This window comes from Pseudorasbora parva, chromosome 14, assembly GCF_024679245.1.
Source record: "Pseudorasbora parva isolate DD20220531a chromosome 14, ASM2467924v1, whole genome shotgun sequence".
NCBI classification, from domain to species: Eukaryota; Metazoa; Chordata; class Actinopteri; order Cypriniformes; family Gobionidae; genus Pseudorasbora; species Pseudorasbora parva.
Window position 1 is genome coordinate 37,452,869 of NC_090185.1, and position 25,057 is coordinate 37,477,925.

General features: G+C 38.7%; 1 protein-coding gene across 3 annotated transcripts in view; it reads right to left on the minus strand.

The window, feature by feature from the left end:
* The window catches only part of mark1 (MAP/microtubule affinity-regulating kinase 1), a 144,303-nt gene that overhangs the window by 27,546 nt on the left and 91,700 nt on the right, over positions 1-25,057 (minus strand). For all 3 annotated transcript variants that reach the window (XM_067416348.1, XM_067416349.1, XM_067416350.1), the window contains exons 5-14: positions 18,661-18,726; positions 18,495-18,565; positions 14,348-14,404; positions 13,980-14,216; positions 9,331-9,450; positions 8,506-8,605; positions 8,253-8,365; positions 6,695-6,848; positions 3,193-3,374; positions 1,998-2,092 (exon numbers count right to left, since the gene is read on the minus strand). In XM_067416348.1, coding sequence (XP_067272449.1) covers positions 1,998-2,092; positions 3,193-3,374; positions 6,695-6,848; positions 8,253-8,365; positions 8,506-8,605; positions 9,331-9,450; positions 13,980-14,216; positions 14,348-14,404; positions 18,495-18,565; positions 18,661-18,726 — 1,195 coding nt within the window. The remainder of the gene's footprint in view (positions 1-1,997; positions 2,093-3,192; positions 3,375-6,694; positions 6,849-8,252; positions 8,366-8,505; positions 8,606-9,330; positions 9,451-13,979; positions 14,217-14,347; positions 14,405-18,494; positions 18,566-18,660; positions 18,727-25,057) is intronic.

A 25,057-nucleotide genomic window follows, 5' to 3' on the forward strand; every position in this document is an offset into this window, starting at 1 on the left:
TTGGCGTCAAAAGGTTTAAACTTTTGCTCTATGATGGTTAAATGTAATAAATCCGAGAGCCATGGTACATTAAACAGAAGGGGGGAAAACGCAAAAATGAATGTGTTTATTTTGACAGCCCTATTGTTTTTACATACAACAGTTCAACAAGCATAAGTTCAATTTATTAACTAACATTTCACAAACAATATGACCAGATTTAATATTGACTTTTGCTTTACCAACAGAAGTATTTCCTGAAGAAGCCATGAGTGGAGAGATGTAAAGTATTTGCATTAAATCTGTTTTTCATATGGGTTGCTTTTCGCTTCTACATCTTATCTGGAATGACACATGACCCAAAAGCTTATATCTTATTGGTCAGTGTTTTTGTTTTGAAAATATTTGTGTGAAGAGGTCAATAGAGCTCCGGAGGTTGACGTCACGCAGCCTAAACTCAATTAGGGGAGCGCTAGAGCGGCTGTAGCATTGCTGTCTAGGGCTGAACGTTACATCGAATTTTCATCGTCATCGCGATAGGAACACATCGCAACAGTCAGCCTGACACGATGAATAAGGGGAAAACAGTTTATTACAAATAGCCTAATAAACGTTTGACCTATCACGTTAAGCCCTGAAGACATGGGCTGGCCCGTTCATACTATTTGCCCAATCGGAAGTGCCAGCTACGCTCAGATTGATTTGTGAGGTGTCAATTTAGTTGCGACACTGTGCTTTTAGCTAATACGATGGTGAAGGAAGGAAAGAAGAGTGAGGAAACTTCAGCTATATGGAATTATTTTGGATTTAGGAGAAATGACACAAACACAGGTACTGTGTAAAACATGCCGAACAGTGGTGGCAACTTCAAGAAGGCAGATATTTTTTTGCTGGTTTTATGAGCCCTTAAGGATTGTAGTAGTGAGAGCCATTACAGTTATTTTAAAGGTGCCAATGTTAACAGTAACAATGTTAAATTGTTCTCTGATATCTACATAGAGGGTATTTTCAGTTTTACAGGTCCATTTGCAACCCTATAAATTGTCCCTAGGATGTAATGCTCTGTTTTTGCCTTATTTGGAAGAGTCATGAATATTAATGTTGAGCTCTGCTCTGATTGGCTTATTTCAGCAGCTCACAGCTCACAGCGGTTCAGCGAAGCGGCTCGTGAGTCCTGACAGAACACAGACAGACTGAACGACAATTTGAGCTGAACTTCTCAAATGATAAAATGCAGCCCACTTGTTTATTGGTGTTTAGATCATCCGTGCACGAGAAAGAGCTCGCGTTCATGCGGTTGCCAGATGTCAGTAATTAAATCCCCCAAACAGAGCTTTTCTGTGAAAAGAAACCCGTATACACTCTGGTTTTTACCTAAACATGTCCACACGAGCTCTCTCTCGCACGCAGATGATCTGAAAACACCAATAAACAAGTAAGCTGCATTTTATCAATCTTCATTTGAGATGTTCTGCTTAAAGTGTCGTTCAGCCTACATTTCAGACTTGTCTTTTTTCGTCAACGATATTGAAAATATATTATGAAGGTTGAAAAGTTACCTAGTGCTGCTTTAAAGGGGGCTGAGATCGTCAGGAGTGTTCACATATGGGCCAAAAATCAAGCGAACCGCGCTCAAACCGCTGAAAAGGACGAAGTGTGAAAACACCCTTAGTGCCCATTTACGTCAAAACTAGGCTAGTTGTAACTTGCGCACAACTGGTGCTACAGGTGTCCTGACAGGAAATCTCTCAGTTCCTTTATCGATACACGTGAAAAGCACCCGGGGGCATTATAGAGATCTGTTATGTTTAATCTATTAGGTTTAATCTTTTGAATTAAAGTGCGCAGTGAACTCCGTTGCCTTGAAACTCATGCTGGTGCCGGCTGTTCCTGCCTGCCAAAATAGCATCGCAAACAGAAGGGATCACGTGACCTCTGGAGCCTGTGTAGTTTCAGATAAACGCTTTGCGGTGTAAATAAAGAAGAAGAGAGAGTAAGTGATAAGTGAGTCTGGTCACCTGCTGTCTTTGCCGTTAGGGATGGCGGAGTACCGCTCTGTGCTGGATCGCTCACACACGTATGTGTTTCTCCTGGTCATTCCACCAGCGCTGTTCTGTGTGCGCACACACACACACACACACACACACACACACACACACACACACACACACACACACACACACACACACACACACACACACACACACACACACACACACACACACACACACACACACACACACACACACACATTAATCACATTGTTAGTCATATGTACAGTACAGACCAAAAGTTTGGATACATTACTATTTGTAATTGTTTTGAAAGAAGTTTCTTCTGCTCATCAAGCCTGCATTTATTTGATCAAAAATACAGATTTTTTAAAAATATTGTGATATATTATTACAATTAAAATTTTTAGTTATCAATTTATCATACTTTAAATGATCATTTATTTCTGTGATCAAAGCTGAATTTTCAGGATGGTTCCTCCAGTCTTCAGTGATCATGATCCTTCAGAAATCATTCTCAGATGAGGATTCATTATGAGTGTTGAAAACCGTACTGCTGCTGCCTAATATATTTGATGAATAAAAGGTTCAAAAGAACTGCATTTATTCAAAATAAAAACATATTTTCAAACAATATAAATCTCCTTTACTATCAATTTTTTTATCAATTTAACACATCCTTCCTGAATAAAATTATTGATTTATTAAAAAAAAAAAAAAAAAAAAATGACTGACCAGTAGTGTATATTGTTGTAACAAAAGATTTCTATTTTTAAAACATTTGCTTCTTTTTTTACTTTAATTTTTTTACTTTTTATTCATCAAAGTATTATAAAAAAGTAACACAGGTTAGGAAAAATATTGGGCAGCAGAACTGTTATCCTCATATGAGAATGATTTCTGAAGGATCATGATCACTGAAGACTGGAGAAATGATCCTGAACATTCAGCTTTAATCACAGAAATAAATGATCATTTAAAGTAGAATAGGAAATATGAAAACCAAATATTTTAAATTGTAATAATATATCACAATATTATTCTTTTTCTGTATTTTTGATCAAATAAATGCAGGCTTGATGAGCAGAAGAAACTTCTTTCAAAAACATTACAAATAGTAATGTGTCCAAACTTTTGGTCTGTACTGTATTTGTATCCCACAACTGTGGCACATGATGTAACGGCTCCTGTGACCTCTCACCCCTGAAGCTGTGGACGACTTCTTGCGTTCCTGGGCTGCCAGAGGAGAGGCGGCCATGTCTCCTTTAGAGCTGGAGGAGGGCAGCTTACGGGACGCGTCCCATTCCTCCTTCTTCTCTCCCTCCACGCTGTTGGCCTGAGAGCGTTTAGTGTAAGACACGGTCGGAGGTATGGATGGGGCAACTGCAAAAAAAACATACATATGTCAGCTCAGATTGACATAATGTAGATTGAGATATAGACCAAAATCATGGACTGTTTACTTCCCTCCCATCTGGGAGACGTTATAGGAGTCTTCGCTGTCACACCAGCAGACTCAGGAACATTTTCTTTCCCTCAGCTGTCAGTCTACTGAACTCCATTATCAGACGCTGAACTATACATCCTAGATAGAGTTTTTTCTTTTTTTTTCTTTTTCACACTTCTACCTCAAAACACTTTGCCATTGCACTTTTATGGCCCTAAACATATACATCGTACATGTGTGTATGTATGTGCATATGTCCACGTATATGTGTGGATATTTGATATCTCAATGATTAAAGCACATCCATTATTATATTGTACTTATTAATTAGCACTTTACATATATTTACAGTTATCTGCATTGGAAGCTGGTCTCTGTTTTTTATATCTCACACTTGCACTATGTAAAATGGTGTATATGCATATATATATATATATATATATATATTTATTAGGGATGCAACAATACAGTTAGTCCAGTGTATTGTATAAGTATGGGTTAATGTCCTCCCAGCCGGTTGTTATCAGAATAAACCCCGACAGTGATCAGGACCCCGACGCGAAGCGGAGCATCACTCTTTCGGGGTATATTCTGCGATAACAACCGGCTGGGTGGACATTATCCCGCTTATTACACGGCTACTAGTCTCAAATAAATTAGACACAAAATATTGTCTTTAGATTAAATATTTTATTAGCTCTTACGCAAAGCTTCCGCGAAGAAAAACAGTTCCAACCTGCTTTAAGCCTTTATCTATTGCTGCTAAATGTTGAAAATGAATGCTGAAAGGGTTAGTTCACCCAAAAAGGAAACCAAGCCTATGATTTACTCACCCTCAAGTCATTATAGGTGTTTATGACATTCTTCTGTCAGACAAATACAATCAGAGTTATATTTAAAAAGTCCAGGCTAACGTTAATCCCAGCAGTAGTTGTAGTTGTGTTTGAAGTCCATAAAAAATGCAGCTGTCCGTCAAATAACGTGCTCCACACGACTCCGATGGGTTAATAGAGCCTTCTGATTCGAATCGATGCGTTTGTGTAAGAAAAAAATCTATATTAAAAACGTTATAAAGGAAACCCGCCTTGAAGTCTTCTATTGTAACCCACGGCTGTTTAAGCCACAAGATGGCGCCAGCGTTAAGCACAGAAGTAGTACCGGTCAAGTAACTCGTAGTACCCGAATGAGCGGGTGTTATCTGGGAATAACATACCGCTGGAATGCACGATTGACCAATCAGAATCAAGTATTTCACAGAGCCGTGTAATAATATAAAATAAATATATATAAAGATTTACAGTGGCAGCTCAGAGATGTACAGCAGCATTTAAGGATGAAATTAAACGAATAAATGTCGGCTAAAATTAAAACTACATAGTCTTCAATATACAACATTGATTAAATGCTACTGTATTAAATGTCTATTGTTTTTTTTGTTTTTTTTAAATCATTTTAGAGATGAACTGTCCCTTTAAGGACAGCGTGTTCACTAGGCTGCGCTGCTGTCAATTGAAGACCTGCCCGCATCTCATTTATAGACGCGATTTTACTTTCACTTTAGACATAACCGACTGTGTTTATTTATGTTAACCTTGTGTGTGTTTGACAGTATTAGCGCAGTAAGACTCTCCAGTAATCACGTGTGTTTGACAGACGTTTAGTGCACTCAATGCATAAGCACGCAAATTAAATGTTTAACTGGCAAGGCTTTAAAATGCGGCTAACACCCCCTAACTTTAGTGCATATGATTGGATATTTGCTCATATCAGCGCGTAGACACACAGGCACACTCAGAAAGAGCCGAAATAAACTCAGAGAAATATTTCAAACAGAGAGAAATGGAAATAATTAATTAAATGCAAAACCGGAAGAAAAAAAACCCAATTCACCAGCGCGTATTGAACCGTGCCATACCGAACAGTTCAATATTAGATTGAGAATTGTGGCATCCCTAATATATATAAATCTGAATCATCATTCAACCAACACGTTCAAAAACGCAGATTCATTCAAAGATAGATGGAATGAAACAAACTGTTTTAACTTTGAACGCTACTTTACAAGTCTCAGCTGACAATGCGTTGCATGGACAGTGCTGAAGCTGATGCTTCACTTCATCGCGATCAATGGCATTGATTTAACGCACTGAACAGCACTGATGCCATTAATGGAAAAACCCTTAAGCATTAAGAAGATGCTACAATAAAGATTTCGCTTTCCTTGAACACAGCAAACATTTTTCCCCCACGAATATATGACTTAATCATGGTATAATGAGGTTATCGCACGTGCTCAGTAGATCAGACCGCCTTCTGTTTCTCGACTTATGAAGAAAGTGTATTGTGAACTATCGTTAAACGATACACGCGTAAAAAATGTTAATTATTTAATGTTTAAAACTATGCATGCCACATTTTTGATGTAGACTTCACATCTAAATCGAGAATTAAATCTTGTTTATGCATCAGCAAATTAAAGGGGTACTTCAGCGCTGGGAAGATGAATCTGTATTTAAACTGGGTCATTAATGTAGTAGAAATGTGAAATTATTTTTAAATGTGGTGTCTTCTAGACTGAGAAAAGAAGGAAAATGTATTTTTGTCTCATGGGGATGAAAGACAACAATTCCCAGAATGCACTGCTTCACTGCCCTACGAGGCCAATCCCAAAGCCACCGCTACTGGATTACTGATCACTTTCCCACCATGTTCATCTTCATAACATCAGTTCAGTTAGAGAACAGACACTACAGTTAAAAACTGAACATGTGTGTTCAATATAACGTGATTTAGCAGCTGAGTGAGTCTCACAGCACAAACGCTGCTGGAGTCAGATTAAACTCATCGTGATGAATGAGCTGAGGTAAGAGCTCTCCTGATGAGAGCTGAGGTAAACACGTCCGCGCTCGCGGCAGTCGTTCTCAGCGCGTGTTCAGTCTGGTGCGTTTTCAGTTCATGCCAGAAAACATGAGGAAATATCTCCCTCTGCTGGCTGTAGTCTTTAGCCTCTGGCCAAACATTTTACCTATGTAAAATTACTCATACATCTGTGTAATTTTTCCAGAAATAAATGCATAAATCTCTCATCTCAGGGGGATATGAGAGGGGGGAGCACGATCATTTGAATATACTCCTGGTTTCTACTGATACAAAGCCATATGCTAATCGCTGAAGTAACCCTTTAACACCTTTTTTTAAACGTTCTCCTTTCTGATTGAGCTGATTTGTTGCTGTTATACTGCGATGTGTGTTGTACCGTGGTCGCTGAATCGCCGCTGTTTCTGCGTGGCAGAGATACTGCGCTGGACTTTGGAGTGTGCGGGTGACTGCGTAGAGCTGTTGTTCAGGTCGCTGCTGGGTCGTGACCTTTGACACAGGTTTGTGGTGGAGAGCGAATCGCTCCCTTCAAACTGCAACGAGCATACAATCACAGGATCAGGGTTATTACGAATATCAATAAAAACCTACAATAGTTGGGGACACTAAAATTATGATCCAAATTATTCAACTAAATATACAAATAAAATGAATTAATTAGGTCTTATTTAATTCTATAAACATAATACTGATCTGCCAACATTGTTGCTATATGATAAATAGAACGACTGTACAGTCAAATCAAATTGTGTTGCAATAAGACAATTCACCATGACGTCACAAAAATAATAAACGTTCTTCCGGGTGGCAAAAGCCGAACCCTTCCAATGGCAACGCTAGTAAAGTGCTTGGGATTCAGATTCATAGTTAGCATGATTATTGAGGGACTGACTAACTAATTCAGGAGATAGCAATGCATGAAATGCCTAACCTTGCTCCAGTAGATGTAGCGCTAGTCTAATACCCTAATTTTAAATGAGCCTACCATTGAGTAGTTATTTTAGGGACTGTTGCTGTTTGACTTACAATATGTTAGGCTATAGTAGATGGTCTATTTCCCTGTTATCTAACTAAAAAAGGCTATGATGGTTTTCTGTTGCTCGGTCAGGGTCGGATCAGATGGCACAGACGTGAGCTTCTGACGGTCAAAAGGATAGCGTGCTGTAGACTAGCGCTACTCCTCTAACGTTAGGCACTCACTCAAACTAAACTCGCGGTGATGATGAAGCCAGTGTGGTACACGCATCAATCATCCATCAGCCTACAACTATGTTCTGCTTTTCCTATTTCTTCCATTGACGTTTGATCAGTAGCCAACATGACACTAGAAGTTCGGTCTCTTCCTACTTTTACTTCAGGCAGTGACTGGCAATGAGTTCGATCTTTAAAAGAGATCTAAAGTTTACTAATATTAGTCTGGAATTTCCCCAGCTGAAGATAATTATGCTCTGCTATGATTTTGTAGATGGACTGTTTTGAGAATACTTCTCTGTAGCGCCACTTTTGACGACGTCCACTCGCTTTAGCCTCCTCACCCACAGGTTTTGCTGGATATATTTACTTTTTTCTGAAGGAAATCGATACAATCCTCCACCTTTTGCTGTATATCTGACGACACAACCCCAAACAACACGTTTTCATCATAGTTTCAACTTTAATCAACAACAATGTTCTTAACTATGTAACCGTTTAGAAGTAACGGTCAGCAGAAGCCGCTCGCGTTCTGCCACCCGGAAGGATCCTGGTGCCGATTGTTTACAAACATTCTGAAATGGTCTATATTCTCCTGTTTGACACTGTGAAGCTGCTTTGACACAATCGTCATTGTAAAAGCGCTATATAAATAAAGTTGATTGATTGATTGATAGATAGTATCTTACTGATGGTAAAATCCCAGTGCACATGATATATGAAGTGGATTGGTCATTATGACTTGCCTCTGGAGGTTTCCTTCCCAGCAGAAGATACGTGGCCATGACCTCATCATACTTCAGCACTACTAATGCCTCGGTGATCTCCTCTTTAGGGAAACCCATCGTGATCATCAGTTCTGAAAGAGGACGAAAGAGAAATGTTTTCCTTGCACAAGCACACACTTTTTGACATCCTAGTGTATGGCCCAGACGTTTTAGTTTTCACCATTATGAAAACAAATGCATGAGTAAGGAGAGAGACAGGGAAGATACAGACCTATCCGTTTGGTGTCGCTGAAGTCTGGCTCAGGTTCTGTAAACGGCTTTAGTTCCTCTTCCTCATGACCCACATTCATCCAGCGGTCCTTCATGATTTGCTGTGCGAGATTGGCAGACGTTAAAGCGTTAGTTCACCCAAAAATGTAAATTCTCTCATTAATTCCTCCTGTGGTTGGACAGCCGTCAGACCTCCGTTCATCTTCAGACACAGATGAAGATATTAGTGTTGAAATCCGATGGCTCAGCAAGGCCTTCATTGACACCAATGTCATTTCCTCTCTCAAGACCCATAAAGGCACTAAAGACGGCGTTACAAAGCCCATCTCACTACAGCGGCTCTACAATCATTTATGAAGAGATGAGAACTAAAAAACGACTTATATAGGGATGGGCCGATTACAAAACAAAGATTCAAACGGTTATGAATCAGTGAATCGAGTCATGATTCAGATCGCATCTCAAACTGCTGAAATCACGTGACTTTGGCAATCCGAATCATGAATCGATTCACTGATATCCATCACTATATAAGTCGTTATTTAGTTTTTTTTGCGATCAAAAACTATTCTCATGTCTTCATAAAATGATTGCAGAGCCGCTGTAGTGAAATGGGCTTTGTAACGATGTAACGACATAATTTATGATGATCTTTGTTGCCCTGTTCACGGTATGCTTTCGTGTATTGAAAAGAGCAGCGAGAACATTCTGTTAAACATCTCCCTTTGTGTTCCCCAGAAGAGGAAAAAAAAGAAGAGTAGAAGAGAAGAGTTTTTTTTCTTTCAAAAACTCAGAAGGGTGTGTGAAGTGTGTAGAGCAGTCTCACCTCTAGACTTCCACGTTTGCCTGGATTAAGCACCAACAGCTTCTTCAGAAGATTTTCACAGTCCGTGGACATGTAGAACGGTATCCGATACTTCCCTCGCAAAACTCTCTCTCGCAGCTCCTGTGTGGACCAACATTCAGAGTAAGGGCAACGAACAGTAGGCCTGTCGCGATAGTCAATAAATCAATGAATCGCGTGAAAAAAAAACAAAGAGCTTGATATTTTTTCCGGCCTTGATAATTTCCATTTGCATGCTTGTTTGTTTTCCTCGTCTCTCTCGCTGACTGCGCGCAATTCATCCATTTGGGGAGGTGTTTATACTCGACGCGCAGTTGACGTCATATTTACTCCGCGTTGCCGTCATTTTTACTCCTCTTTGACGTAATTTTTACTCCTCGTTGACGTCATTTTTACTCTGCGTTGGCGTCATTTTTACTCCGCGTTGACGTCATTTTTACTCCGCGTTGACGTCATTTTTACTCCGCGTTGACGTAATTTTTACTCCGCGTTGACGTCATTTTTACTCCGCGTTGACGTCATTTTTACTCCTCGTTGACGTCAATTTTACTCTGCGTTGGCGTCATTTTTACTCCGCGTTGACGTAATTTTTACTCCGCGTTGACGTCATTTTTACTCCTCGTTGACGTCATTTTTACCCCTAGTTGACGTCATTTTTACTCCTCGTTGACGTAATTTTTACTCCTCGTTGACGTCATTTTTACTCTGCGTTGGCGTCATTTTTACTCCGCGTTGGCGTCATTTTTACTCCGCGTTGACGTCATTTTTACTCCACGTTGACGTCAATTTTACTCTGCGTTGGCGTCATTTTTACTCTGCGTTGACGTCATTTTTACTCCGCGTTGACGTCATTTTTGCTCCGCGTTGACGTCATTTTTACTCCGCGTTGACGTCATTTTTACTCCGCGTTGACGTCATTTTTACTCCGCGTTGACGTCATTTTTACTCCTCGTTGACGTCATTTTTACTCTGCGTTTGCGCCATTTTTACTCCGCTTTGGCGTCATTTTTACTCCGCATTGACGTCATTTTTACTCCGCGTTGACGCCATTTTTACTCTGCGTTGACGTCATTTTTACTCCGCGTTGGCGTCATTTTTACTCCGCGTTGACGGCATTTTTACTCCTCGTTGACGTCATTTTTACTCCGCGTTGGCGTCATTTTTACTCCTCGTTGACGTCATATTTACTCCGCGTTGACGTAATTTTTACTCTGCGTTGACGTCATTTTTACTCCGCATTGACGTCATTTTTACTCCTCTTGACGTCATTTTTACTCCTCGTTGACGTCATTTTTACTCCTCTTGACGTCATTTTTACTCCTCTTGACGTTATTTTTACTCCGCGTTGACGTAATTTTTACTCCGCGTTGACGTCATTTTTACTCCGCGTTGGCGTCATTTTTACTCCGCGTTGACGTCTTTTACTCCGCGTTGACGCCATTTTTACTCCGCGTTGACGTCATTTTTGCTCCGCGTTGACGTCATTTTTACTCCGCGTTGACGTCATTTTTACTCCGCGTTGACGTCATTTTTACTCTGCGTTTGCGCCATTTTTACTCCGCGTTGGCGTCATTTTTACTCCGCGTTGACGTCATTTTTACTCCGCATTGACGTCATTTTTACTCTGCGTTGACGTCATTTTTACTCCGCGTTGGCGTCATTTTTACTCCGCGTTGACGGCATTTTTACTCCTCGTTGACGTCATTTTTACTCCGCGTTGGCGTCATTTTTACTCCTCGTTGACGTCATATTTACTCCGCGTTGACGTCATTTTTACTCCGCGTTGACGTCATTTTTACTCCGCGTTGACGTCATTTTTACTCCTCGTTGACGTCATTTTTACTCCTCTTGACGTCATTTTTACTCCTCGGTGACGTCATTTTTACTCCGCGTTGACGTCATTTTTACTCCTCGTTGACCTCATTTTTACTCCTCGTTGAAGTAATTTTTACTCCGCGTTGACGTCTTTTACTCCGCGTTGGCGTCATTTTTACTCCTCGTTGACGTCATTTTTACTCCGCGTTGACGTCATTTTTACTCCTCGTTGACGTCATTTTTACTCCGCGTTGGCATCATTTTTAGTCCGCGTTGATGTCATATTTACTCCGCGTTGACGTCATTTTTACTCCTCGTTGACGTCATTTTTGATTCAGCGTCATTTTTACTCCGTGTTGACGTCATTTGTACTCTGCGTTGATGTCATTTTTACTCCGCGTTGGCGTCATTTTTACTCCGCGTTGGCGTCATTTTTACTCCGCCTTGGCGTCATTTTTACTCCGCGTTGACGTCATTTTAACTCCGCGTTGGCGTCATTTTTACTCCGCGTTGACGTCATTTTTACTCCTCGTTGACGTCATTTTTACTCCTCGTTGACGTCATTTTTACTCCGCGTTGACGTCATTTTTACTCCTCGTTGACGTCATTTTTACTCCGCGTTGACGTCATTTTTACTCCTCGTTGACGTCATTTTTACTCCGCGTTGACGTCATTTTTACTCCTCGTTGAAGTCATTTTTACTCCTCGTTGACGTCATTTTTACTCCGCGTTGACGTCATTTTTACTCCGCGTTGACGTCATTTTTACTCCTCGTTGTCGTCGTTTTTACTCCACGTTGGCGTCATTTTTACTCCTCGTTGACGTCATTTTTACTCCGTGTTGACGTCACTTTTGCTCCGCGTTGACGTCATTTTTACTCCTCGTTGACGTAATTTTTACTCTGCGTTGACGTCATTTTTACTCCTCGTTGACGTCATTTTTACTCCGCGTTTTTGCTGCGCACACCCTCGCGTTTGAGCGGAAGCGCTGCGTATAAACGAGACTTAAAGCTGCACTAAAGTTGGCAGTTTGATAAATGGAGGTTAATTCTTTAGTTCAATCTTTGTGTGCTAAAAAGGCACATAAGTCCCTGTAGAGATAGCAATACACCAGTGGTGGAATGTAACGAAGTACAAATACTTCATTACTTAACTTAAGTACATTTTTCACGTATCTGTACTTTACTTAAGTAGAATAAATAGTGCATACTTTTTACTTTTACTTCGTTACATTTTGCAGCAATTATTATACTTTCTACTCCACTACATTTCTACGTTTTTTTACATTTTCTGATCTGTTTCAGGGTTCGAGATTTAGGCTTGCCCGGATAATAATATATAATGTACGTTATAAGCTAATGAATTGACGGTTGTGTTGTTGAGGCTCTCGAGGAGAAATGGAAACAAATCAGCCCCGCTCACACAAAGAAACTCAGTAACATCCTATATTAAAAATTCAAAATGTTTGGTTTTTATATTTTATAACAGTTAAAAAACATTACATGACACGACAAACGAGTGTAGTTTTCCTAAATAGCATCACGACAGAAAATGTGACACTGATTTCATTTGACAGTTCCATAAACAATTAATTAACATCAAGTCACTTACATTTTATTGATTGCTTTATTGCTTTTGTTCTATTTCAGCAGCGAAAATATTTCCAAGATCAGATTTCCACATCTGAACCATAACGTATTGCACAGCAACAGTGCGTTACTGAATCAAAGATTTAATGCCCTATTCATAAACGACTGCCTTATTTATGAACGAATCAGCCGTTTGAACGAATCGACTCAATGACTCTCTCATAAGGATTCACCTGCCGCCATCTACTGGTGGTTTAGTTAACTTTTTTTTAGTTAAAACAATCTCATAGCATTATTTAGTGCAGTTGTAATTTTTCAGTGTTAATTATTTATTTTGATTGGTAACAACCCTATTGTATCTTATTCTAATTTAATTTATTAATCAAATGTAAGAATATAAAGGGAAAGCTGAAGCAAAGCCTTTATTTAATAAGATTAGGGGAAAATGTCCTTTATAAAAGGTAAAAATATCATAAATATGAAGATTTAAATACATCAAAGCTGATGAGAATGTTGCTTAAGAAAAATGACATTTAACTTTGCAGATAAGCAGAATTGTAAGTCAGAATGTAAACTAGGCAACAGATGGTAAGAACAATTACATTACCCAAAACTAACTCAATTAAAATGCCACCGCTCATACTGTTTTCTTCTTTTTAATTATTAGAATTAGACATTAAGAGAATACATTTTTATGCAAGTACTTTTACTACTTAAAGTACATTTAAAATCAGGTACTTTTTACTTAAGTAGGGTTGTCGTTGTAGTACTTCTACTTTTACTAAAGTAAATATATTTCTGGTTACTTGTACTTTTACTTAAGTACTGAGATTCAGCACTTCCTCCACCACTGCAATACACATTCTCCTTTTCTCCACAATCATCCGTTGCAGTTTTCATCCATTTTATTTATAGTTTTTTGTATTTATTCAAGTGAATTTTTGTTAACTGTTTTGTTCATTTATTGTGGATATTTAAAATGTTTTCCGTGTCCAGTGTTAAATAGTATTTAGAAATAAAAGTTAATTGATCTTTAAAAAGATGTACCTGCATTTTATGCCATTATCATTATTTTAGATGAAATTGGTCTCAGAACGACAATTTTGTCGTTTATCGCAATAATTTCTTGGCCAATTTATCGTCCAGCAAAATGTTTTATCGTGACAGGCCTAACGAACAGTGTGTGCATTTGGGGAGCAGGGTGATCTGGAATGGATCAGGAAATGACCTTTAAATTCTGCCCGTCAAAGGGAAGTGAGCCGCTGACCAGCGTGTAGAGGATCACTCCCAGACTCCAGACATCCACCTCCGGCCCGTCGTACTTCTTTCCCTGGAAGAGCTCCGGAGCCGCGTACGGAGGACTGCCGCAGAACGTGTCCAACTTACTCCCGATGGTGAACTCATTGCTAAAGCCGAAGTCTGCGATCTTTATATTCATGTCCGCGTCTAGCAGCAAGTTTTCAGCCTTACGGAGAGAGATGCAAAAAGAAATGTAGCAAAGCGGTCAGCATTGCTTACACATAGTAATCAATGACACACAAATCATTAAAGGTGACCATATCCGCGATTAAAACAGCGAGTGTGTGACAGTCTCACCTTGAGATCCCTGTGGACTATTCTCTTCTGATGGCAATATTGAACTGCAGACACAATCTGTCGTCACACACACACAAAGTCACATTAGCATTACAATTAATGCGACATTCCACAAATCAGGCCTTTTTTATCTGCAAATTACAGCTGAGAAAGTCTCCAAATTGTACATGTGCTAGACGGACATGGCGTTTTCACACCTGTAGATTGTTTGCTTTGTTCTGAAAAACAGGAATTCAAATGCATTCAAAGTTGCAATTTCTACTTGGTTTGGTGGGCTTATTGTGGCTTTCAATGTAGAAAGAATCAAGCATTGCCTGTATTTTTGTGTTTTGGACGGTTGTTCTGAAATATGTTTGTTTGACCAAATTCAACAAGGCATTTCATGTAGTCTTCGATCGAGGTTAAAGGCACAGTATGTACGTTTCACCGCTAGAGGGTGAACAAGACAATAACTTTTGCTTGTCTAGTAAATACTTTTTGTTTTAAGATTTTTAGATGTTTGGAGTAGAAACAACACAAAAAATTAGGGCTGTCCTCGACTAAGGATTTAGACAATCGAATCAGAATTGTCGAATCTCTCTATGGTCGACTGATAGTCGAATCATCTGTGTGTGTGAATGGGTTGGAAGGGGCACGACACTTGTCAGCAGAAGGGTAAAACTATTTTTATTTTCCTTTACACACGACTGCACACAGCAACAACTTTTAATAAAGCGACCAAAACTGACCGACGAACTGACAATGGCTTTCTTATTTAGGTTTAAATAGCCTAAAAGGTAATGTTGTGGATAAACATAAGCCGTTTTCTCATAACATGTTAAAGCCGCGATCGAAATACAGAACCACACACAAATACATAAAAGAACATTTTGATAAATAAACCTAAAAAAATACCTGCCTAGAGAGGAAAAGAACACTTTGAATGCGTTTACACGCACGTTCTGAAGCCGATTGTGCATATGAAGCGGGTGAAGACGTACGCGCTCAGCCCCGCGCGCCTCAGGATCTCACTCACACCGCCATCTGACGCGCACATTATATACACGCGAGCTCAATTTTGAATTGACTGACAGATGAGCTGCACGAAAGCGTTCTGTGGTGCAGCAGGATTTTACACAACTTCCCGAGTGGCCGCGGACAGGCGCTGAATGCTGCCGCCGGTGTGTGTACACTCATTGAACGTGTTGTAATTTTAAAGGCGTGGTGCGAAGCTCAGCAACAGCATAATCCAGGGGTTTTCAAACTGACCCCCCAGGGGTCCTCCCAAGGGATCTAAAGGGCCCCAGAAATTTTAGCCCCCTTTATCTTGCTCACCGGGGTTGTAAGGCACTATTCCTAATGCAGTGTGTAAGCCAACATTAAGTATAGCCAGTTTTAATTTGGAAACAATATGTTGTATTTATAATGTCACACTTACTATTTATCTAGTAGTGTAAATGTTTTTTTCATACATAAAAATATGGATTTAGGGAAGGGGGTCTCTCATAAAAGGTTCGTCATATTTTGGGGTCCTTGGCATCATAAAGTTTGACAAACCCTGGCCTAGTCCATTGGGTCGGACTGCTTTCTCGTTCGTTTTCAAGTGGGCCAAGATCGATTGTTTCGGTGCGGATCAGAGCAAGATATGCCTAAACGAACCGAACTAAAAAACGTCTCAGATTCTGAAACAAACACTGCAAATGAGCCAGGAGTGAAAACGCCATGAGATGTCTTTATGCCACAGGAGTTGAGCGAGACACAGCGACTCTCACTAACCACATCCGTGCAGCAGCATAAAGAGCGGTGACTCCAGCCTGGGGCTTTTATTTGCCTTCATGAGCAGAGCACGACTGAAAATGGCCAATTAAATTTGGCACGGCAGCAGGGGTTTAATTACACTCACCCCGAAGTTCAAAACGTCTGTTCATTTACAGTTCTCACTGGAGCAGCTGATCAGAGCCTGACAGACGCTTTACTGACCCCATCACCACTAGAGGGTGTGCATGTGTTAGGGAGTTCATCTACACTAAAAACATATTCTTATTATATTCATTAAATGGTAATACATGGGGAAGACGCCCCCTTAAGAACAGTGAGTATTTACTGATCATGAGAGCATTTGCTTTTTTAAAGGTGCCATTAATGTCAAATACTACATCTGATATTCTATCGTTTTTTTTATTTTTATTCTATGCATGATTTAGGAATCATCATAGCAATAATCTTTTCAACCAAAATAACCATTGTCAATTACAATCAAAATGCAATACATTATGTTAAAATAAATGTACTAAATCTAATGAATTGTATGTAAACCAATACAAAAATACATATTATTAAACACCAATATTTACCTGCATATAGTGAAATATCATTGAGTATGCAAAATTAATGTGTAGGGACTTTGATGAACATTTCATTCACACATCGATTCACTGAAACTTTGAAAAAAAAAAATTTAGAAGTAAAAATCAGAGAATAAGATTTTCTTCATATTCTTATCAAAAATATTCACTACAAGCAACTATTTTTATGTTACTAGTGCTTTATTTATTTTTATTTATTGGTCACATTTTAGATTAGGGTCAAATTCTCACTATTTACTAACTATTAACTAAGACTTTATTAACCTGTTAACTGTCACTGGCCCACCGGTGGGCCTATTTGCCACTGTATGTTTAAAACAATTATATCCTATATTTATCCTGATCTAATGTTGACAAACTATATATCATTTGAAAGCTTACAAACTCAAGATTCATCCTGTTAAAACCATTTTGAAATCGGACCTTGCGTTACCATGGAAACAGTGCTCTAAATTATTCTAGCAGGCTCCTCCCCAAGTGTTTCATATTTCTTTAACTATTTTAGAATAAAAACCTTTTCTTATCTTGACAAAACACATATCGCCGGAAAGGTCTGAGTCTCACGGTTCTATATCTGAAAACTGTTTTGTGATATTTGGACAAAAATATATTAATTTGACACAGGAAATTTCATTTAAAAAAATCAATGGAATTTCAATGACAACCGGTGGCTATTTGTGGTACAGCGCCAAAACAAAATCTCATGGGAACTTACATTTTTGTGATATCAGCTTCAAATTAGGAACACAAATTGATTAGACATATGGCTTTGATTTGATAATAATTTTTGAGTAAAAATTATTTTGTAACATATATTTTATATTAAATATTAAATATCTAGTACAGTATATTTGATTTACAGTAAATTTTAACTTCCATAACTTTTTTATGCTTTACCAAACTTATGTCTATATTCCAAAGCATTCTTGAATTGCAACCACTTAAGTTTGGATAGTCAATTTTCAAGTATATTTTCAAAAAGGGGGATGACAGTTAACAGGTTAAACTATTTATTAATAGTTAGTAAGGTAGTTTTTGTAGCATTTAAGTTTAGGTATTGTGGAGGATTAAGAGATGTAGAATAAGGTCATGCAGAATAAGGCATTAATATCTGCTTTATAAGTGCTAATAAACAGACACTATCCTACTAAAATGCATGCTAATAAGCAGTTAGTTAATACTGAGAATTGAAACTAAACTAAAGTGTTACCTAGCTTATTTTTGGTTGCTAGAAACTATTTTGATAGCAACTAATATCGCTCGATTAGATACTAGTACTTATCATTATATAATAGTACCTATTCCAATACTGACTATGCATGTGAGTGTGTGTGTGCCAGACCTACAAATCCCTTGTCAGTGAAAATGTGATAGAAACTTAAAAAAGTAAAGTTTGCACGTAACAATATTAATTAATGTTTGATCTAGGCCTAATTATGAAATTCTGTTATTTGCACAAATGGTAACACTTTAGTACGGGGAACACATATTCACTATTCACTACGACTTTTGCCTCAATAAACTCCTAATTTACTGCTTATTAATAGTTAGTAAGGTAGTTTTTGTAGCATTTAAGTTTAGGTATTGGGTAGGACTAAGAGATGTAGAATAAGGTCATGCAGAATAAGGCAATAATATCTGCTTTATAAGTGCTAATAAACAGCCAATATCCTAATAATATGCATGCTAATAAGCAACTAGTTAATAGTTAATAACTGAACCTTAAAATAAGGTGTCACCGCACAAACATACCTAGTAATTGTAATATTTTAAAGTGATTGTTTGACAGAGATGTGTCTCACCTGCCGAAACTTTGCTCTGGCTTCCTTTTCCTTCATCCTCCCGTGAGCAACTAAGTAGTCAAACACTTCACCTGACATAAACAGAGACATTCAGAGATGTGTGTGTGAGACATGGCGTGCGCTAAGAGTCATATTAAATATGTATTTCCCTGTCCATCAAACTCACCTCCACTCGCATACTCCATTATTAAATAAAGCGTCTTGTCTGTTTCAATGACTTCAAATAACTTAACTGAAAGAGAGACAGATATCGAGAGTGAGGAGAAAAACTCAAACATATCACAATCAGATGAATATTGATTTAGATGTTCACCTGGGACGAAACATTTATAAACATTAGAGCAGTTTTCTGAAACTAACAGTATGTCTGAAACATTTTAATGACCTTAATGTAATCTCACGTCAAAATGTATTGCAGGATTTTGGCATTAGCATGTTGCTAAAGTAATGGCTACCTACGCTTACGTGTGGAAATGTAGTATGACATCACTTGATGGGAATGAAATGTATTTCTATTAAGTTGTTGCCACTGGCTCATGCACCTGATTTAAAGGCACAATATGTAATGTTTCAGCATTAAAAATATAAAAGATCACTATATCTATGTTATATATTTTTTAAAGTTGTGTGTTTACATTATCCCGACAGTTCCAATTAACTTCTAAATCCAGAGAAATTAATATTTTAATTCGAAGACACGGACCGTGTCTTTATTTCCGTTATGTCGCCAGTCTTTCACGTCATATCCACGTTTGCGTCTTGCTTCCTGCGGAACTCGGCGGAACCGCCAAACTCAAAGAGGATCACTGACAGTATAAGGGGAACACCCGTATAAAAAAGTCTGTATGATAATGGATCATGACTACTCTTTGCCAGCTCAACAAAGCGCAAACGTACGGGTGAAAAAAAATGACCCGAGAAGATTTTGGGACAGTAGAAGAAGCAAGAGACGTGTAAACCTTGGAGAAGCCTTTGAAAGATGGCGAAATCTTCGTGACAAGCTCGGACTGCAGAGAGATATGCTGATCTCGCTTTCGTTTTAATAAACAGGTAAATTAAGTAACCATTCAGCTAACATAATAATCATATAATCATAACATGCTGTATGTTTGCATATTGCATAGCGATCTTGACCACATTGAGACGCGTTTAGCTGAATACGTATACATTTTGTATTGCATCGGCTTTTCAAACAGGCGGATTCTGTGTTTTTGGAGACTGAAACTGAGACTTTTTAAAACTGATTCAAAAGTATATTTCTATCCGTATATTTTGTGACACGATGATGTCATGTGTAAAACGCAGATGGACTAGCTATTATTGGTTTTATATGTAGCTGGAGAAGGTAACGTTAGCTTCATAAGGTAATATGCCACTATCTTGGTCAATTAATATAAGGTGACCGTCACTTTTATCATATGTTAATACTAGCTACATATAATATCGATTTAATAATGATCTACTTATTCATATATCTCTGAGTTCCAAAATAAATGTTTATTAGATTGATGAATGTGGGGAGCGACACACCGCGTGTTCCAATGAACAACGTGTTGCTGGTGCTGGTTCTCTCATTTACTGTTTTATGTTGGTAATGATAAACTAAATTGAAATGTATTTCCTTATTGAACAGTTGATATACAGAATGTTCGACAATCGCGGATGCCATGTCAACATATCTATAATTTGAGTTACTCAAATTATGATGCACGGTTAATATGTCAACATAGCCTACCAACTTATAGGTATGTTGGCATAGCGACCGCCCGCACAACATTCTGACTCACACATTAGCTAACGTTACTGATTAGTTTGTTAAGTAACGGTAGCTCGCTGCTATTTCATTAGATTGGCATTACATAACGTGAAAAGCCGTAACTAAACTTAACAATAATAGAGATGTAATATAACAATTACCTTGTCAGTGAACATGTTTTCTGCTGGAGATGCCAGATTCGCTTGACAGTGACAATGACAACAACTCCCATGAGCACACGCACTTTCCCGACGTCATTAAAGTACGTCTGTTGTTATTATTTTGAATGAGTGACCCCTAGTGGCCAAAAGTTGCATACTGCACGTTTAAATGACTCTCATGAGCCAGGCCAATTTTGAATCAAAAACATTCAAGCCCCTTTCACACTGCGATTCCGGCAAATACATGGATAATGCGACCCGGCATTTGTTCCCGGGACGCTAGATTTGGTCCATTCACACTGCCAGCGAAATACCGTAATATGTGCGCTTTCACACACATCCCGTAACGGTCCCGGGTCGAGTTGACACGTGACATCCGGATGTGACGTATAATGGCGAGCGATCTCAGCTTCAGCGCGGATAGTAAGGAGCTCCGTGGTCTCGACTTGTGTCCAGTTTGCGCTCATTTCTGCTTGTTTAATTTTAGTTTCTTTTGTATACGAACACACTCTGCGTTTAAAACACCGACTAGCTCTTCTGGCACTGCAGGGTTGTATTATTGAAAAACCAAGCTCTAGGAGTCGCACGATATCTACGTACACGTTTTGGCTTTTGTTCACACAGCGCTCGTCCCAGGTCGAACCCCGCAATATTACTAGGTCCCCGACCCAGGTTCAATTCGGTAATCAATCCCGGGACGTGGTTGCTTTCACACAGAAGGCGACCCGGCAATGCTCCGGGAATATTGCGGGTCTGACGTGCAGTGTGAAAGGGGCTTCAGTGAGTCAAGTGTGGCCCGAATCTCCAAATGAATGACTCTTATATGATCTGCTTCTTTTAATACAAACATCCCAAGGAATATGTTTGATTCGGTTTGAATCACTGCCATGTATTAATTACAGCATCGGTAGGATTTCTTTCATATGTTAGCAAAATGTACACATTATGAGTGAAAAATATGCTATTGAACTGGATTTGAATAGAAATCAGTATCAAATCAAAAAAACTCAATCAGGAAATCTGTATTAATAAACACTGTACAAAATTATTTAGAAAAAAAGTTACCTGGTTGCCTTAAAATTTTGAGCTCATTGAAATTAAAATTTTGAGTTAATACAATGAACATTTTTTGAGATTCGACAACCTTTATTAAAATATTATTAAAAGATATTGTAAGCATATTGGGTAATTGTGTGTGTTTTATTTCTGATGACGCAGTGAAACATGCCAAATAGTGCCAAATAATAGAAAAATAGCCAAATCATTTCCATGATTTATCACATTTTTTATGTGGTTCATACAATAATATTTTGAGTTTCTATTTATTAAACAAAGCTCCTTCATTGTATCAACTCAAATTTTTAATTTCAATAAACTCAAAATTAAGGCAACCGGGTTACTTACTTTTTTAAGTTAAACCAACAAAAACCAACAAATGTTTTTTACAGTGTAGCAGCAAATTGCTTTAAATGCATTTAATTGTAAATATATTAACGTTAAATGTAATGTTAAATAACACACAACAGTTCTAATTATAATCTAAAATAAATAACACTTCTTTACTTGTGCAATGTTAAACGCGTCAAAGCTTTTAAACAACGACAAAAGATTATTACAAAATAATCAATTAAAATAGACTTTAAAGTAAATCTTTTAGTTTAACATTATTACAAAATTCATATTAAAAGTGTGCTTAAGTGTGTTACGTAACAGTCAAGAAAGCGTGTAAGATTTAAGTGGTCTTGTATTTCATTGATATGATAATATCTGCAGTTTTTTTTAAATATACGTTTAAAGGCACAATATGTAATTTTCGCCACTAGAGGTCGCTTATTTAAAACACAGGCGTAGCTTGATGATGTTCTGATTTCAGGGAATCATGGGAGTTGTCATCTTCACCTCTACAGCCGGTGGAAAAGAATCCGACGGGACTGAGGCAGAAATCATATTCATGGATGAGCTAAATATTAAAGATTTATTAACGTTACTGCAGTATAACGCAGGATGGGGCTGAAAGGTGTGAGAGCACGACACACGACTCGAGAGTAGCGGCACTTTTATTCTGCCACAGTCGCCGCTTCTTCTTCTGCTCATGAGTATGTGGGGGAACACAGCCTGTTTTATCATACTACACACATGTGAGTGTGTAGAGTTGTGTTATAGAGCTCCGGAGGTTGACGTCACGCAGCCTAAGCGCCGCCATTTTGGCAGGCAGTAAGGGGAGCCTGTTTAAACCTTATTATTTCAGCATGATGGACAGCTTATGTGCACCAGGATGCCAGAACAAGTGGGATAAAGCAAATGGGAAATAACTTTATCGTAGTAAGTTGTTGAATGCCGTGAATTTCAGTTTATTCTTCATTCTTAACTAATGTTACTTTTGCCTCACGTAAATAATGATAATTAATATCCCAATACTTAATTGTGAATAACATAAATGCTTATGTATAACAACAAGAAATGCAATTTGGATCAGTAAAAAAATACTGAAGAAAAAAAAGATTTGATCATTTTACAATACATACACAAAACACGGACCTATGGATGTAGCGGCGCGCTGTTTTGGTTCTTGTTAACCTAACATAACGTTAATCTATTCACATTTCTATCATGTAAAACAAGAGCGTAATGCAGATGATTCTATCTGTTAATGTTACTCCTGATCGCAGGCTTTCGTGAATATTTAGTTTAAACATAGATTTAATCTTCAACTAAGTTTAAGTACAAAGCAAAAATATCAACGTTGTAACTTAGTGATAATTTACGTCAAAACTAGGCTAGTTGTAACTTGCGCACAGCTGGTGCTACAGGTGTCCTGAGGGGAAAGCTCTCCGTTCCTTTATCGAGACACGTGAAAAGCACCCCGGGGGCAGTTTACCACCTAGGGCTGTGGCCGGTGGTCGGCCCAAACATTTTTTTTTTTTGTATGTTAATGCTTTACGTGGATATTATGACACGAGTGAGGTACAATGCTAGCCTAGAAATCTAGACGCACCCTAGGGGCAGCAAATTTAATCTGCCCGCAAGTGTCGTCTAGCAACTCTCAATACCCTTCTGAGCTGTATTCCCCTAACTCTTGCCGGGCCAATCACATCGTGTATAGAGTCGGTGGGCGGGCCATAATGATGACGGCCGAGTTGCGTTTGCTTCTAGTAAACACAGAAACTGGCGAACGGCGGTCTTTCGAATCAGCTTTGACCGCGACTCTGGAAGACTTGGAGTTAAGCTTTTCTCTGAGAAAAGAACAAAGAACGGCACTGAAGTCATTCTTAAAAAGGGAAGATGTGTTCGGGGTTTAGCCGACCGGATACGGCGAAAGTTTAATCTATCAACTAGCTCTGCTTCACCTTCGTTGCTCTGGTTGGTTGTAGCGCTATCCTATCGCGTGCAGAGGGAGTTTGAAAGACAACCGTTTATCCCGCCCCTCAGATTGAGCTGTCAATGGAGAGTTTCCAGACCAAACATCTTGATGAGGGTCTGGCTTGTCAGGCTAGTACAACGCTTTATTTACAGAATAAATCGATCTGGTCACCCAATTCTCCACAAATTTAACAATAGGCTTACTCCATTTTATTCTACTGGACATGGAATCTCTTATTTATTTCCCCAAATCTTGAGAGACGTAAATGAAGGATCTCGTTCGGCATGAATGTTGTTTCCATGGCCTCGAGTTAACAATTGCGGACCTATTATTTATTTTGTAAATAAAGCGTTGTGCTTCACTCGTGTCATAATATTCACGTAAAACAGTATTTACATACAAAAAAACTATTGTTTGGCCGAACACTGCCAGTGCTACTCAGCCACCGCGGTGCGGTTGACATGTTCACCGGACATTGGCACAGCCCTAGACCACCGTCGTGGTAAAAAAAAACTGCCACCACCACAGCCCTAGATATGTTCTGTATGATCTATTAAGTTTTTCTATTTACAAGTCTGTCTTTTGAATTAAAGTGCGCAGTGAACTCCATTGCCTTGAAACTCATGCTGGAGCCAGCTGTTCTTGCCTGCCAAAATGGCGTCGTAAACAGAATGGGTCACGTGACCTCAGGAGCTCTATAATGTTACTCTGTGCGACTATGAGACACTTTAGTAGCTGCAGTGAGCTAGATGTATATTAGGCATGGTAAAACATGGCACTCGCGGCACATCAGGAACACCAGATTTAAACAATAAGACTAAATGTGTTGAGCTGGAGAACAATCATTAGTTTTCTGCTGATAAATGATCCAAACGGTTGCAGTTCAATGTCTTTGGTGTGTCCATGGTTTCTACAAAATAAACCCAGAAATCGAGGATAACGCGGGGATGAAGTCATTGATAGGCAGTGGCCCGCATCCTGGTTAAAATCGCTTATTTCTCTGGATTTAAACATTCTTGGAAACATTTGGGGTAATGCAAGTACACAAATCAACAAAACATATAACATCATTCTAGTGGATTTTGCATATTTTAATCCAAAAATGTCTTACATATTGTGCCTTTAAAGGCCCACTGAAGTGCTTTGAAACGCGCCGCATTATTCAATGTGTTGACGTGATTTCTCCTGAAACGACTTCAGCTTTTAACAGCTCCTCCCCTTTTTTGAAACAGCCAATAGCGTTTCAGCCAATATACAGTTTGACTAGAGCGCAAGATCGGACATA